Here is a 17,745-nt window from a genome sequence, read left to right on the forward strand (position 1 = left end):
CAGCACTTTACCTGAAAGTAAGTAGAAAGAAACCAAGCAGGTGTTCAGATTCAAAGAAATACAACATACCACAGCTCTTCTCACCACATTGCTTCTGTAGCTAAGTATGGTATTTTAGATAGCCAAGGCCAAGAAGACCAAGACTGCCAAATGGCAACAAAATAACTTGTCACAGCAGAAAAATCAAGGTGTCTTATTGCTACCACATACAGGAGATCTGTAAAAGCGCAGTCACCTCAAACATGCAGTTTTTATATTCTGCTGATGATCCTATCACATCCTGACTGCTGTTTACCCAGATTTGGTCCTCCTCTACTCCTCCCTTCCCTTTCTAGTCATTAAACTATCCTCAGTGAAAGCCACTCCAACAGAACCATGCTTGTGATGAAGAATTGGCTTCACAGTGCTTTCAGAGTTGTGTTAAGGCCATTCTGGACTGCATGCAATATCTTCTACTATTTTTTATATGTTATTTCACTAAGGCTAACCATTGAGAACAACAAAATTCCTGTCCCAAACAAGCCATACTACCCTTAGAGCTTTTGTATGCAAGAAGCAAACAAGGAATTGAGATTATTTGAGATCACTGCAGTGTTGGTGTACAGAGCAGCATGGCCTCTGCACCCATGTACAGATGGTGTTACCGTCTGCATCACTTACCAACATATCAGTATTCAAGATTAACAGTGCCAAGAGTCACACTTCAGAAGCTACAGGGCAAGAAGTAAACAGATTAGAGGCTTGGGTTTGCTTACAGTGAACATTTTGTGTATAATTCACAGCCAATGACTTACCGAGTCATCGGCCTTTCTCTGCACTTCCTTCTTAGTAGAACAATAACATGTTTAATTCAAACCAGAAAGACAGTCATTTTATTTAAGTTATAGATACTGCAGACCCCTACACCTTCTTTACCACCAGCTACAGAAAAATAATCCTGTGGACTTAAAAGTGTTACAGTTCTCTAACATTCTTTTTCAGAAGTATTTTAATTGAATTTTACACACATATAATACCCTACAAAGAAAGTCAGTGAAAAGGGCTCTTCAGATGTCTATCAGGCATTTATTATGCAGTGTATTGTCAATCCGGAGAAAAAAAAAAACAAAAAACAAAAAAAACAACCCCGATAAATACAAACAAGACAGGGGCATAAAAATGTTTTACAGCAAGACAGGAGAAATTTCAAACATTCATGAAAAGACATCAGGTAACAACTGTTTGCTACCATCCTTCTGCTTTCCTGACTTTTACAGTTAGTGCTATATGACTCCTCTTTTGCAGCCTTCAAACACTTTTACATTGGCCAGTTTTCAGACTGCTTGTTAACTACAATAAACAACATCTAAATCCATCCATGTGGCCCAAACAGCCAGATGCCCAAACAACTCAGATGCGCTTTCTCAGTGTTTCGATCAGAGACAGGGAAAGCAGAAACTTAGACCCCTATTTAAATCCTGTTAGTACAGCTAAAGGAGTTTTCTCAGATTTCTCCCTCACACTGTGTCTTTCTTCCAGATAGGGACATTCAATCCTACCATTTCTCTTGTCGTTTAGGTTTTCCACTTGCTTGTTTTCTGTGAGAAAGGAGTAGCAAATCCCTCCTTATTTGAATATTAGAGCTGGGATCCAAACAGAAGTCTCAAATCCAAAACATACAGCCCAGACTTGGAGAAACTTGGCCACAAAGGCCAACACTACAGTCTAAAATAAGTGATGGTGGGGGCTGAGGAAGGGAGGATGTAGTAACTGTGATGGAACTGCAGGGTTTTCCCAATAAGCTGTGCTGGAAAACAATTCTTTTTGTTGTTCCTGTTTCTAGAGAGAATATCAAGGGTTTCTGAACTGCATACCCTATACGCATAGGAATTTACAAGGTAATTTGGTGCATGGTTTAGCATTTAAGAGCCATTCTCATGAGTTACTCAAGGTCTTGGTTTATTTTCAAAAAACCTCACATAGTAAAGCATTTTTCTTTCAAAACCTGTGATCTAATTAAGAATGTTAAGCTGTAAATCCTCAGTGAACTATCTTCTGTTACGCCTGTGCTTTTCCTTAAATTCAAATGTTGCCTTCTAACTTCCCCCAGGGGAAGTTTTCCCTTAACATTCAACCATGAACCTCATCAAACAGAGGCGAGGTGAAAAAAACAACTTCTTCCCCTCTCTCTTGTCTTCTCCCATCCGGAGACCGCGAAGCTGTAAGATCCCTGCAGGAGACTCACCACCTACAAGGTGGGAGCTGGTCCAGCAGGAGGGCAGGGGGTGGAATGGCCGACTGCCCCCACGCTGCTTCCAGCCCTGTTATACACAGGCTGAAAATCAGCTCCCCTCAGTCTGTCTCAGCATCCCAGGAGCTCCGAGACTTTTCAGGGCCGAACAATGCTGTGCATTCACTATTGAGCTCCGAGGCGCAGAGACACGCTGAGAGGCCACTACACTGGTATTATTCCACTACGTTCAGGCTGTTACCGCAGCTATTAGCTGGCGTGCTCACTTTTCAAATCCCCATCTCTTTGGAAACCTGGACTACCATATTACTTTGTTACAAAGAGGCACAGGTTAAAAGAAGTTTAGCTGGGCATTTTCCTACTCTCTCCCTTTGGCATCACCTATAATGTATTACTCACGTAAGTAGAATTTCAGTAAGAAGCATCTCACTTGTACAGTTATTTAGAAATCCTGTAGCTATTGAAATATTCTATTAACAAAGATTCTGGCAAAATATTTGTGATGTTTGTGTAATTTAAATCAGTAACCAAATGCAAACATGATCAGCCATAACTGTTTAGTAAGACACTTGAACTGAATCAGGGTTTGCAAACAATTTCATTAACTTTATTCAGGAAAACAGAAGGATGCTGGTTGGCCGCCATATCATCAATTTCTATATACAGTTATAGATTAAATCAGTTATACTTATTTCTGCATCAAAAATCATTTATCTTCCAATATAATAAACCATAAGAATGGCTATATTCTTCCCTAGGATAAGTAGCGTGAGGAGAGGTCCCTTTTGCAATTGATCTGCATCATACTAGAGCACCAAAATATATACAATTTCCACTCCAACAATCTTTCTTTGAATATATATATTCACTATAACCTACAACTGAAGGACTTGAAACATTAAATCTTTAAACTATGCACAGACCCTGCCAATAATAAATTCATTGCAAAATATTTTGAAGGTTAGAAAAACAATCTGGGAGAAACATTCCACTCCCAATGAAATTAGAGTGAAGTTCTTTGAAAAGAATGACAAAGGCATCTGGTGCTGAAGGTCTGAACACTGTAAAGCAAGAAGAGCCAAACCGACTGCTGCCTTTTGCATGGCAATTGCTATAGCTGACCTCAACTCAGAAACGCAACATCAAAATCTGAAAGAGCTCCACAGTTAAACAGTGACGTTCATGTGTACATTGATGGACAGAAGAGAAGCTGCCAATGCATCACCACAGCTAAGAGATCTCCAAGGGCAAAATTGCCAGATACAGTAGAGTCAGAGCTATAAGGATAACACCACCTCTCAACAAGCACAGCACAGATCCCCTGGAATGATCAAGATGGGGCTTCAACATCAGTATTTGCCTTTCAAGGTACAACAATATAAAGCCATTTTTAGGACAATGAACAGCATTGACAAAAATTGTGTTTCTAGAAGTAAGACATCTAGCTTACTAAAAGATTGCACAAACACTAAACTAGTTAAATCACTACATTTAACATACGCTGATTTTCTTATTGTTGTGTTTTATTTGTAACTTATTTATGCCTTATTTTAAGGAGAAAGGATTTCCTGTGTTAGAAGAATATTCAAGAGAAAGTCCTGATACTGTGGTTAATTTGTTTTTAATACATTTGCATCTGCCAGTTACTCTGTCTTGGAAGAATACTGCATGGGAAGGGATGTGGGATGATGGAAGCCTAGGAGAGCTATAATGGAAGTCCTACCCACTCAGTATTACTAACCAGTCACTACTGCCAATTTATAGGATTTTGAGTTGTGGTCTTCCATTTTATTGATTTTCTTAGGAGTCACATGCTAACATTGACATACAGGGATGGGAACAAAACAAATATTATAGGGATTTGCCAGATTTCTTACTGGAGGGACCATGAGGGATTTTTTTTATCAGGTTCCATATGCCCTGAAAAGGATAGTTCAAACTTCAAGTTTCACTATGCCAGCACTCACTCTAACATCCAAAGGTGGCAAGAAGCGTATTTAAGATAAAAGACCTGATAATCACCATCAGCAAATAGGAAAACAATAATGGAATATGCACTGAGTGTGTTACACCAGAGCCCACCATTTTCCCCCTGTATTGACATTCTTGTCTTTTTTGTTTACTTTTCACTTTTCAAACTAACATAGCTGGTTTAGGAACGTAGTGCCAATACTGGTGGTTCTGCTTTGAGCCTGTACTATTAACCTGCACATAGTGATGTAACTAGGAATCCGTCCTTAGCACTCCCATTTGCCCCCTCCATTTATCCCCTTTGTTACAGAGATGAATGTGCATGGCAAGTGACAGCTTATACTAGTAGTTTAAATAAAGGTAATTCACTAGGCAACTCCACATTGTCATACAAAACAGACTCATTTTAAGAAAAAAAAAAAAAAAAGAAATCTCTTCAGGCTTGCCAAAGGAGAACAGAAGGGATATGAATGAAGCATATTAGGGTTTTCAGATTTCCAAACTGCTTACCAGGGACTTTTCCCATATGAGTTTTAAGGAAACATTTAAATCAGAAACTAGAGAAGTCATCCTACTAATAAAAAACAAAACAAACAAACAAACAAGCAAGCATACTTCTCATTGCTAACTAGGTATCAGTAGTCCAAGAGAATCTTTTACCCACTTAAAAGACAAGCTGTTCTTTGTCACTGAGAGGTGCCACATCAATCACATGCTAGGCCACCTAAAATGTTCAGTTGATATCCCATTACTGTTTACATCTAAAGCTTTAAAATTAAATAAAGAGCTTCTGAAAAAGGCATTCTATTATAACCTGCCATAAAAGTTAAATGGCTCTGGCACATTTTCTTTATGTGTGTAAGTCCTGAGCCTTAATATGAATGATTTATTCTCTCCCATCCTCAGAACAAGTGAGCTGATGCAAGAGGAGTGTAAAGCCTTACACTGTAGCTGATACTCTGAGGTGCATCTCATGAGTTTGGTTAGATGAAAAACAACCCACAGCGATGAAAGAAAACTTCAGTTGAGCTTCTCTGGATTATCTGATGTCACAACTTACTCATGCTCTTGACTAGAAAACTGATACTGATTGATGACAGCCATATAGCTCATCAGAAATTCCCACTTGAAATGGAAGGCATTTAGTACAGTTTTAAGAAATAGGAATAAAGCATCACAGTGAAGGCAGAGACTACACATAACAAAACTATAGCACTGCAGTTAGTCTGGTAACTTTGACAAACCTCCCACGTAGAGGTCTATGTCACAGCAAAGGAATTAGGCCCCCATTTTCAGAACAGCCCTTCGCTGAGGGTTTCCAGATATTATGTCCCCTGTCAATGCTGAGCACTCAGGGCTTGAGTCAAGGGCAAGCTGAAGGAGTACAGTAACTTAAGAAAACAGGCCCTGGAGCTAGATATTTACCTCGTGAAAACACTCATAACTCGTGGACTTTAACAGGTGACAAAAAAAATTAAATGGCTGCTCAGTGCAGGGTGTCATTTCCATTTGCGACAGGTCTTAATTTGCTGCATTAAGAACAGAACTAGGTGTAAGCCTTGCTAGGCCAAAGCCTACAGAGACCATGATCCACTTCACTATCACAAAAGAATGCTCTGCCACATGAGATTAGCTTCTTTCCTTATGCTGTTGGAACAAGTCTGTCTACTTGACATGCCAAATGCATTTAGATGGACAGCTGTTCTCAGCCTTCTGATTCAAGCGGTCACCCTGTCACTGCAGCACAGGGGCGACGCTGCAGCTTCTGCCTGTGCTCCCGAGAGGGGGCATGGCCGGCTCTCCTCAAGCACAGCCCTCAGCTCCTTAAGGAGAAAAAGAAAACAAAACAAAACAAAACTACCAAAAACCAAAACAAAACACCAAGCTTTCAACTTTATGTATGTATTTCTGTATATACTTACAAGTCTATTAACACCACAGTCTGTTGCCAGGTAATACAACTTACTTTCACGAATAATGGAAAGGGATGAAAACTTGACCTGTTGACACAAGACACTAATACAAACCTCCACTTCTACTGGGAAAATATGGAAAAGGTTAAGTCATTTTGCTATAATGTTATCCTTTCCAAGTGTGAGAAAAATAGAATTGGTGTAAAGTTGCTGAAGCCTAAAGTTTTGATGGGTATAATACTCCAAGAGTCAGAAGACAGAAAAAACTACTTCTTTCTTCAGCACCTACATGCACCAGTGACTTGGGACTCTCCTGAGCCTGGTGTTAGAGACAGCGTGCCACTAGAAAACAGGGTGCAGGTCCAGTAAACCAATTCCTCTCTCAATGCTTGAAACTCCTGTACTTTCCTACTTACTACAATACTCAGGGCTTCTCAGGATCTTCACACAGAGGTCAGTGGTTGTGACTTTTCAGATTCACCTCAGTTGCTGCCGTGAACAGAAGGGTAGTCTCAACTTGGCTGAGCATGCTTTAAAAGTGAAGACCCAGCAGTTTAACTAATTGCAAGCCAATCTTAAAGTCGTACGTCCAGGATATGTGAATAAAACTCGTTTGAAAAAAAAATCACTTTTTCTTACAGCACATCAAAATTCAACAGGCAATCAACTGAACTAAGAGGAGGGGTCTTTTCTTTTGGTTTTGTGTGTCTGTGAGTGGGTGTAAAAATCATTTGTGTAAGCATACTTCCCCCCTGTTGCATTAGGCTCAGTTTACACTCTGATCATAACAAAAGATGTTTCCTTCTGTAGTTGTTACTCTATACTTCGATCTTCCATCAAAAACAGCAAGGCTTGTAAAAACACACGTGTCAAAAGGTTAAGAAATGAACAAATAGATTTTCTCCAGCTGTAGAAAAGTAGCTGACAAACTCAATGCTCTGGATCACAGGAGAGAGGCGTTACTAAACCAAAAGCCTGGTATTGATTTAAAGTGGAAATATAGGAGTGGATTAAATTAATCCAGCAAAAAAGTAAGCAACTACATGAAGGAATACTTTCAATTTGAGAAAACTGGATGATCTGTCTCTAAGTAGGAAGAAAAGCATCTTAACCGATACATGATTTAGTATAAACATTATGAATACAAAACAAAATCCATTATTATAAATACCCAGTTTAAGTAAGCATTATTGAAATAGTACATAGAGTATATTAGAAATAATCATGTACCAGAATGAAGGTTGTTCAGCAGGGACTACAAATTTTTATAAACCTGACATACTCCTTTACTACAGAGGTTGTATCAAATTTGGAATGCTCCTAAATATTTGATGCTTTGCTGCCAACATTTGGCTTTTATGAAGGATGCAAAATGATCTGGTTGGTGTTTTTTTTTTTTTTTTGCTTGCATCCTTTAAACCCAAACAAGACTTACAAGGAAAGTTACCTTCTTTGGCAGGGTGGAGAAAAGGATTTCCTAAGGCCTTTCTTTTCTCCTCTTTCCTCCCCACCCTCCAGTAAATGAAATTAAAGGTCAGCAAGTATTCAGTGCAGTGGAAAACCCCAGGTTACAAAAATAAATGAATTAGAAAAGCTGTCCAAGATCATAATAACTAGCCATGTACTCTCTAGGTCATTCTCAAAACCCAGACATGGTTGTGGAAATACAGTATGTTTCCTGACATTGCCAGCAAACGTGATTACAGTATATTTATACGCATTGTGAATAAACACATCAAACCCAGGCAAAACATATCTCCCCAAATATTTGCTCTTGTCATTCAAGAGATTAATCCCTGAAGGATACAATCATATAATGCATTTTCCATCTGCTGTTTTTCTCCCTCTAAAGACACAGGAAAAAGATAACTTTTAAAAGAACCTAATTTATTTTTTGAAATATTCTGCAAATATTTTCTGACTCCTTTTGATAGGCTGTAATGAAATAGTTATCTGTTTTATATGCTAGTCAAAATCCTTGCAAGAGGATTAACTCCTAATATGAGGGTATCACAGACAGTGTGCCAAATAGATTTAGGTCCTTAATTTTCAAACCAGTTTAGTCACAGGCTACTGTTTCAGAGTCACTTTAAGTCCCTGTTAAGCCCACCTGTGGGCTTGCCGCTCTCCTCTGGCTCTGGATCACAGACTCCTAAGCCCCATTTGTGCTGACAACACGAGTAGTGGTCCCATGGCCACCAAGCTCCGTTGTCACCTCCAACAGGTTCCTGCTCAAATGGAGCAGCTGCAAGGCTGTTCATGCCAGAGGGAGGGAGCAGCAGGAGTACCTGGCCCTGGGGCTACAGGGAGAAGAGGGTTGTGTCCTCTGTCACTGCACCAAAGTGCTTGGAAACCTCGGGGAGAACAAAGGCACCTGCACTCTGGAACTGTACAGACCACCAGGCACAGTTGTCCGCAAGACTGGACACCTGTTTTTTTTGCAGGTTCAAATAGAACATGTGCCTGTTCCCTTACCTATGAAAGGACTTTAGGGAGGTGTTGTGGGTTATTAAAAAGCTTAAGAAAAGAACTTGACGACAGACAGACTGACGAACCATATCCTTTTTTTATCCTCATTTAAATACAGGCTTAGCTCCAGGCATGCAGTTTCATTGATTTAGCTAGTATCATGAAATCTAACACCACACACATGCGTGTGTGTGTGTGTGTAGGTGCACACACAACACTTTAGTTCCTGGATAGACATCACTTCTATCAGCCAATTCAAACAAAACTGAGTTGCAGTAAACATGAGTGGCTTCAGAGGTTCAGTTTGGAGTTTGTCTCCTCTTAGAGCTAGTTCCTTTGGGCAGTGCTAAAAGCATCCTCTCTTCTCTTCCCACTTTCTCTCACAACAAGAACTATAGCTTCACTTCAATCCTTCTTCTGTGGAGCACTTACACAGAGGCCAGGACATGCAAGGGACTTATTTTGAACCATAGTAAAGTGTTGAACCTGGTTTTCTCTGAAAACCAGCAAGTTAAAGGGAGAACTGCTTCTGCAAAGGTTTTAGAAAAATTAATCAATATTTTTTTTTTTTTTCTGTGGCTAACAATTTTTAAAGACAGCAAATCTTCAGATCCCAAAAGGAAACTAGAGTGGCATTTGAGAGCATGATCTGCTTGATCTTTGACTAAACAAGACAACTATTTAGGCTTTCACATTCCCCTGTTCAACACACTTCCGCAAATCAATCACATGAGATAAAACATCAGGAATGACAGGAATAAGGTATTACACTGTCACACAAACACATGCTTTGCATAAAGCACATCTGTAACACTCAGACTCTGCAGTTCCTCTCTGTATTTTCCTCTTTTTTTACCCCCATCTCAAAGAGAAATGGCAAATGAAATACCCAGGAACAACATACTTGGTGTCATAACATGGCTTTTCATTCTGAAACAGCTACGTCAACTCTCACAAAACACAAGTATGATGATGATCAAAACAGTCCCATGGCATTTAATATTTGCCATTCAGGTTGTGAATTAATGACATGTGGGTACATCACTGAGATGACAGAACACACACATACTGAGATGAACAAGCTGCAATGGTCAAAGGGACTGGTCATCCCAGCTATGCCAGACTCAATGACCCATTCAGGAAAAGTCCTCCTGAGAAAATCTTTGGCACGAAAATGTAGGGTATCAGTATTTGTCACTTTTCTTGTTACTTCATTCTTGCAAATTAAAGTTACCTTAGAAACTAAATGAAGTATCACAGTATATTTCCTATTTTACATTACCCATCAGTAATTAAGTGCTTACATTATATAGCTGGCCCATGCTAAAAATGACAAAACAAAAAAATGCCACATATACTTCTAGAGAATAGCATTACCAGTTTGGTGGTTTGGGGTTTTGTTTGTTTGGGCTTTTTGTTGGTTTGGCTTTTGTTGTTGTTGTTGTTTAACATTCTCTGCTTTTTGGATATTATAGGAACTCCAAATATTGGTAAAAACTTTTAGAGGAAGCAGGCAAAAGTGAGAAAGACAGAAAAGTCAAAACAAAAGTAAAGGCTTACCCCAAAACCTCGTCCTACAACAAATGCAGATTCATTTGCACTGAAGGCAAAACTATATATACACTATACTTCCCATTTAGACCAACTAATTAGAGATAATTAGCTACTTCTGTTTTCAAACATTGTAGAAATGTCACTGTCCAGAAACCCACCTGCAGAGTAAGTCCTCTCCACCTGCTCTGTGATGACTTCTGCACTCATGAATTCCTGTAACCGGCTACTCTCTTGGAGACATTCAGCACAGAATTAACAAGTGGCTGAGAGCCATCCTCTCCTTCCAATTTTAAAACTGCAGTTTTGATACCACAGCTGGACTCCTGCCATCACTGCAGGCCTCAAAGAGGAATACAGCTTTAAAAAAAAAAAAAAAAAGGCATATTTCAGGAAAATTCTTCTTCCCCATCTGCCACTCTGCAGCATCTTCAGCCTCCTCGGGGAGAGCATTTATCCCAATGCCAGTTTTGCACTCCAGCTCCAGAAAGCTGCAGGCATACCAAGCAGTGTCTTTTAATTATTTAAGTTTGGGAATCTTCCAGAACTGCTTTCCATAAGATGTCTGGGAAATGCTGTTTGGCAAATTATTTGCACTATAGCTAGGACTCAAACTCCTTGTACAGACTACATAAAGGACTGAAGGAAAAAACTTTCTTAAAATAGTAACAACCTCCCCACCACACACACAGCGCATCTCTACCCTGTACTGACCTAATCTGGCAAGTGAAATAGGAAGAAAATTTATATTCTCTGCCAACAACAGAGGAAATTAATTAGTTGGATATTAACTAAACTATAGGAATTTAAGAACAACAAAAAACACTCTCAAACTTCTTAAATGCACATATTTCCATATACAGCACCTCCTTCTTTATTCTCTCTTCTAGACAAATGGTTGAGTAACTTCACTTCAGTGAAGTTACCAAATAGCACCAAAGCCACAGAGGACAAAGACATGGACATCTCTTTAGTAAAAACAGAGTAAAATGCACCAGCCTAACTTCTTTCCTCAAGGGATATATGAGTACTATATTTTGTTTTTCACAAAAACAGTTATGGAGGGAGAGAGGGTTGTTTTCTATTTTTTGGCTTGTGTTTTTTTTAAATTACTATTATTTTTAAAATACTATTTTTCCTGTTCCAAAACCAAAAGCGTGCAAATCTTTAGAAAGAGCAGAAATGAGAAGAAAACATTACTGCCGTGCAGCTACATAAGCAAGAAAGAGTCTCTCTTTCTTCTGTTTTGAACAAAAGCATCCTTTTAAACAGAAGCAACACTTAAATATGAGCCTCAAAATGGAGAAAAGAGCAAATTCTGTAGCAAATGTGAGCTCTAAATTAACTGAAGAAATGCCGATGGTAGATAGCACTCCTTGCTAGCAAAGACAAACTCGGGTTTATTGCAATAGTTCAGCTGCACATTAATAACGTCAGTGGAGAGACGAAGGGTAGAGTGCCATGCATAATGAGGAACCAGCCACTGGCGCTTGCTGAACACATGGTAATAATAAACACTGACCTTTCCATTAAATAGAGTTGAAACGTTAAGGAATACAGCAGTTTAGGTCCCAGAAGCAAAAATTAGCTGTGCAATGGGCAGGGTGCACCAGCCGTGCCATTACCACATTCTAAAACACCTGGTATTGCTCACTATCAATGGCTGTGCTCACTTTGGCTTATAGTATCGGTAGTACAATGCATACCTGAGTAAAGTGTTCATAAAGAGTCAAAATATTACTTGAAATTATCTTAGCATTAAGAGATAAGTTCTAGCTGTATTGGAGGGCAATACATATATCATTTAAGCACTAAGCTGAATTACAATTACAGTTTATTGCTCCATCGATGTTTGTCAAACAGTGGCTATGTCGTTCTACGCATGCCAAACAGTAAATTCAGATGAAAGGTCCTGGAAAATACACTAAATTAACTTCAGCAGTTATGAACATCACCAGCTACACACTTCCCCGCATTTATTAAAATACAGCCCACAAACCTAAGCAAAACACTTCATGGGTGGGGGCCCTGTTCTTCATTGATGCTTCAAGGAAACTACCTGTCCCTCCTTTCATGGGTTCTGACCAAAGTTTGCAACAAGGAAGCTGCAAATGGCAAAAGACTAATTAATGCAGGTTTTTCATTAACTCTTTTTAAACTTCAGAGCTGTATGAATTAAAGAGAAATGAAGTTTACTCCCTAGAAATCATACTAAGGTATGAAGTGAGTCAGGGCCCTCAGAGAGATAATGGCAATCGTCTTCAGAGATGCTTTACAAAGCTCAATTTCAAATAGAAAAAAATGTGAAATCCTGAGGTTTAATTAGTCCTGGCAGGTCTGAACCACTGGGAATTTTTCCATAATTTCAATCTTCAAAGTAATTATTGAAGGTTTTAAGGTTGGATGGCAGGGAAAGGAGATGGGATAGCAAAGGGGAAGGAGCAAAGGAGTCAGCCTGTTTCTCACCGCCAGCACAGCAATTTTAAACTTCTCAGTTCCCCACTTAACTTTGATCAAAAAAGGAAAATAAACTTGACCCAGTGATAACACTCAAAGCCTCTGTACAAACAAACAGAAAACTAATTTAATAATTTTCCAGCTCCCTCCCTCAGGCACCACTAAGCAAATGAGTTACGCTCACAAGCAGGGTTTGTGTTTTCAGCTCCTTTTTGAATGACCAGGAACAGATTGGTTCCTTTCATTACTGTAATCTGCATCCAAGAATTTGGAGATTTTATATCACACTTGGTAAAAAACGACATATTTCATGCACATTTCTATTATACCTGAAGAATTTGGAGGAAGGAGGGTTTGTATTTCAGCTACGTATATCAAAAAGGAAACAACCTCTGTCACGTAATACCTGACCCACTTCCAAGTTTCACCTCTTTTTTAATAGCCTTGGATCTGGTCACCACGTTCAAATATTGATAATTGCCCCAATTCAGCAAACAGCAATGCGCACTTTTATCTTTATCACACACGCCTAACTTTGTTCTTTTGAGCAAAGAATGAAGGTCAGAGCAATCTCACTTTCCTTCTTAAGCAGAGTTATTCACTTAAATATTAAACATACCCTACATGAGTTTATTTAGAAGTTATATGTCCATTAACTCACTAGCAACACTTCTACCGTGTTTTTTAGTTACTGTTTTTGTTTGGGTTTTGTGTGGTTTTTGTTTGTTTCTTTGTTCTGTTTTTCTTTTAATTAAAAGCTCTTCCATCGCAATCACACAGCTCGTCTAGACTATATCACAGCTCTACTGTGGACTGAATTATCAGACACAGAAATTTTAGTTGCTTTTTTAAGTATGCATTTTTACAGAGTAATGTTACAGAGCAATAATACAAAATGGATTCCCCAAAATAAATGGAAAGGCCAGAGACCAATATATTAAAGGCATCACTTACAGACATACTAAGGAAGACAGATATGGTCACACAACAACCTTAGCTGTTGATTTCTGTGCTTGCATTTACAGGAACAAATATAGCAGCAGGCAGGCTACCAGCTCTCTTTACATTGCTCAGCTTATAGGAAGAGCAGCCACAGGACCACCAAGTCCCAACCATCATTGTTAGACTATAATGCTAATTTAAGCATGTACTTTTGATATAGTCTAGATATAGAATATAAACATACGATCTAGATTCATACTATCAAGGCAGCAAAGAATAAAAGGCTTTTTATGAAAACTAGAATCACATGCTAAACAAGGCTTTGCATTTTTACTTCACCAGCTATTTTGGTTAGGAGCACTTCATGAGTTATTCTTAATACAGATCTAGCAAATATAAATATATGAAAAATAGTCTGTGTGGTATGTGGACTGTAAGTACAGTCAGTATTACATTATATCAGGCTAACGCACAGAGAAGCTTGCCAATTTTGTAAAAAAAATAGACAAGTCCTGAATTTTAAGCCATTTACAACATTTTTGGTTTTCTTTGAGTTAAGCATGTATCTATCACTGTTTGCCTTATACAATCTAGAGGTGGAAACAAATAGAAACTGCAGTAGATATATCCTTATAAACAATGTTTTTGTAATTTTAGATTAGGGACTAGTTCAGACTAATGACAGTAACATAAAATAAAACCTATTCCCTGACTTCCTCATAGCTTTACTCTGCCAAAAGCAATTAAGAGTACTGCACCTTTGGGGAGTGATGAGGAAGGGAGGGAACGCTTGATGAGGTTATGACTGATAGAAACCAAAGATCTCCAACTCCATTCCACAAGAGACTGGATACTGAAAACTACTGCACTTACAATTTTCCCCTGCAATTGATTTTTTGTTCTTAAGTCCTACAGCAGGATCAGCCTTACACTCAGATCTGAGGATTGTTGCATTCTAAAAAAAAAAAAGTTGATCTCTCAAAATCCAAGCGAGTCTTTTGGTTGAGTTCCCCCTTTGATCTAAACAAGTCAACCCTGAGTTCTGAGTTACATGCCTCTGAGCAGGCATATTCTGTATTACTGTTACATGTTAAAGTCACAGCAGAAATAATATATTCATGAGCACTTGCTTTTATTGGGCCTAAAGCAGCATTTTTCTTTCACTCCTCTGCCAGCTGGAGTCTGGGTGATCACTTTCAGTTAAAACATCTGTGGCCATGACCACAGCACCTGCCTGAGGGTCCATTCCCAGCAGCCCCGCTAAAGCTCAAAAAAGTATTCAAATACGGACATACATAATCCATCCTTCAGACCCTGAATGCAAGAAGTACAAACAAACAAACAAATAAACAAAAACAAAACAAAAACCACAAAACAACCAACCGACAACAACAAAAAGCAAAACCAAACAGAGGCAATTATCCTCTGTTGCACAAGGGAGATACAACATCTGAGTTCAGCTCAGTTTTCTCCATTACATGCTAACAGCAATATTGCTGCTGCTGCTCCAGTATCTTGGAAGAGAAAAACAAAAACATACAAGATAAGAATTTATTTTCTTCTCATAGGCAAGGCATACACCATGATCTAATTTGAAATGACAAACTACCTGGTTCTTGGGGTGAAAAAGAAAGAACAGGAAGGCAGCTTTCTCAGGGGTGATGCCTACAAGTCTCTTACCACAGAGGTAAAATTCTGATTTCTGACCGATTCAGCTTCCCATTACTACTAACTTTAAAAAGTGTCAGACTGGACATTTTCTCTCAATATGGGAGAAAAGAAAGCAGAAACTTCTGCTGTACTCCTTTTTCTCCTCCTTTGACAGGATACTTTCAATTAACCAGTTGTCAGTGCAATCATATACTATTATAAAACCAGAAACCTGAGAAACAGAATACAATGGTTTTACAGATTTTCTTTTTCAGCCACCTCTATCAGGATTCTCTAGGATTACCTTTAATCCTGTAATCAAAAAGACAATTTCACAATGGGGCTAAGAATTTACCAAAACCAAACTAAAAAGATACCTTTTTATGCCAAGGGAGTAAGGCTGAGTTAGTTCAATCGTTGTAACATGGAAATAGGCTACTGTTTTGTTCCCGCTAAACTGGAGAGTACACTGTGATCTCAGCTTGCTTTAGAGGTAAAAATCTACCTGCTCACTAGGATTTCACATTGAGATTGCTATCGCAAATTAGCTATTGTGGTTTAACAATTCCCTTCTTTTGAGCACTGAAAACATAGCCTTGGACATTCGTTTAACAAATTCAGTCCTCCCATGCATAAACACAAGAAAAGATTCCTTTGTGAAATGGTACAACAAAAGGTAACAAACCATATCACAGGAATAAGCACTCTGCTGATACTCTTTTCGAGGTCAGTCACAGGCATCCAACCTGCCATCAGTGAGAAGAAACCTATATTCATGTGTATTATTAATTTGCTTGCCTGCAACCTCATTGTTTACCTGACAGCCTGTTCACTTCCCATTCATACTGGGAGAGGTTACAAAGAGGCATTTCAAGGCAAATTCCAAAGCTCAACATAAATAAAGGATTAGTTGGTGGATACTACTTTCAAGATAAGACGATATATACCAGCAGTAAAGGCACCTGAGCTAATTAAGCCCTTGTAACCACAGAATATTTACTCTGTACAAAAATTGGCTTCAAATGTTTTCAATGCAACTGCTAGCTACAGAACAGCCAACAAAAGTACTACCTGTTTGCACAAAGTAAAATGAAAACGGAATGACAAAAAACCTCGTATGGGTTTGAAACTCAAACTTGTTTGATTTTAGCATTAAGCTACCCAGTTATGAATGAGGGATGAAACAATGGTAGCCAGATAGAACATGCTCAAGTAAGCAAAAAAACCTTTTAAACAAGATTATACCAACCACTGAGCAAATATTGTTAAAAAAATAAAAAAAGAAAATTCACCAAGAACATACCTTAAAATCAGAGCTCCTATTTGCTCTGTTTCAGACAGAACAGAGATTTGGAGAGCACAGATAATAATCACAAGTTTTACTTAATTATCATTGTACAAAGAATAAGCTAGTCTGGTTCTAAATACAACCAAATGATTATACCAAATCATTGGTAAATAAATCCCAGGACTCTGAAAAGTAGCACTAACTCATGGAAAGCCCTCACATTTGGGGTGTATTTTGCAGATAAATCCAGATAAATCCATTTCTCTACTTCATTTCCCAATCCTTAAGGTAAGGGCAGGGTCTCCTTTTTTCCACCCTTTATAGACACAGCTTCAGAGAAAACTCCCAGAACTTTTTATTTTCTTCCTCCTCCTTGGTGTGTATTTGCACATTGATTTCTCCAAACTGGGACAGTTTAATCTGTCAGTAAAATGACACTTGCCTTTCTCCCGATCTTGATACCTTTAAAAAAACTCCAAAACTCAGTATGTTTCGTGCTTTCTGGTTTGGATTGTAATCTGCAGCACAGCAGATCCTCCTGAATTCTAGTAGCGTGATGCTACTTCCCTTTAATTCAAGTGGATAAGATGTGTGAGGTGTTGAGAGCTGTACTATTCAACTATCATTGTAAAAATGCTTTAAGACTATATTTGCATATGAAGACTATCTTTTGTAAATCCATAATCAAAGAGTTACTATCACTATAATTTAACCTCTCAACATTTTGACAAATTCTCTGTATGTCACTCGTGTTAGTGCAGGTGAAACTTCACCTGAAAAAGAACCAGCTACCAAGCCTCAGTTCTCCCAGTCAGAACTTACTTCATTCCAGCTGCAAAAAAACCCCACCTCCTGTATCAACACTAGTAGCAGGTCTTACAGAGCCTTACAACAGTGGATAGTTACTACTTTGCAAACATATGATTGGCAGCAGCTTCTTTTTAGCCTCAGGATAAGATCTGAGACAATCAGAACAGAGAAGGGCGGTGGGCAGAGTGAATCATTAAGTACTAACCATGGAGGAAAAAAAGTAAAGAGGAAATTCCCCTGAGATGACAGGTTAAAATTCTTCCCTATGGGTTGCCCAGAATACAGTCAAGTTCCTATCTGGTTCCTCAGGCGACTCATGGACGTGTTTAAGTATTATAGGCAAGGAAATAAACAGACCCAGATTTCAAAGCCTCGTCCCAGAGCCAAGGAAAACCTCACTTTCCCTCTGCAAGCTGTGCCTGTTGCTCTGTGTAAAGCTATCATTTACATCCTTTCCCAAATGG

General features: G+C 38.7%; 1 protein-coding gene across 7 annotated transcripts in view; it reads right to left on the bottom strand.

Annotated features, from left to right (window-relative positions):
* Window positions 1-17,745, bottom strand: part of PLEKHG1 (pleckstrin homology and RhoGEF domain containing G1) — a 143,806-nt gene that overhangs the window by 60,909 nt on the left and 65,152 nt on the right. Inside the window, exon 4 of one of the 7 annotated variants that reach the window (XM_065057425.1) lies at window positions 10,296-10,494. The exons of the other annotated variants lie outside the window; for them this stretch is intronic. Within the exon in view, the coding sequence (XP_064913497.1) occupies window positions 10,296-10,344 (49 nt within the window). The 5' untranslated portion in view covers window positions 10,345-10,494. The remainder of the gene's footprint in view (window positions 1-10,295; window positions 10,495-17,745) is intronic. 7 annotated transcript variants of the gene reach the window in all.

This window comes from Columba livia, chromosome 3 (assembly GCF_036013475.1).
Source record: "Columba livia isolate bColLiv1 breed racing homer chromosome 3, bColLiv1.pat.W.v2, whole genome shotgun sequence".
NCBI lineage: Eukaryota > Metazoa > Chordata > Aves > Columbiformes > Columbidae > Columba > Columba livia.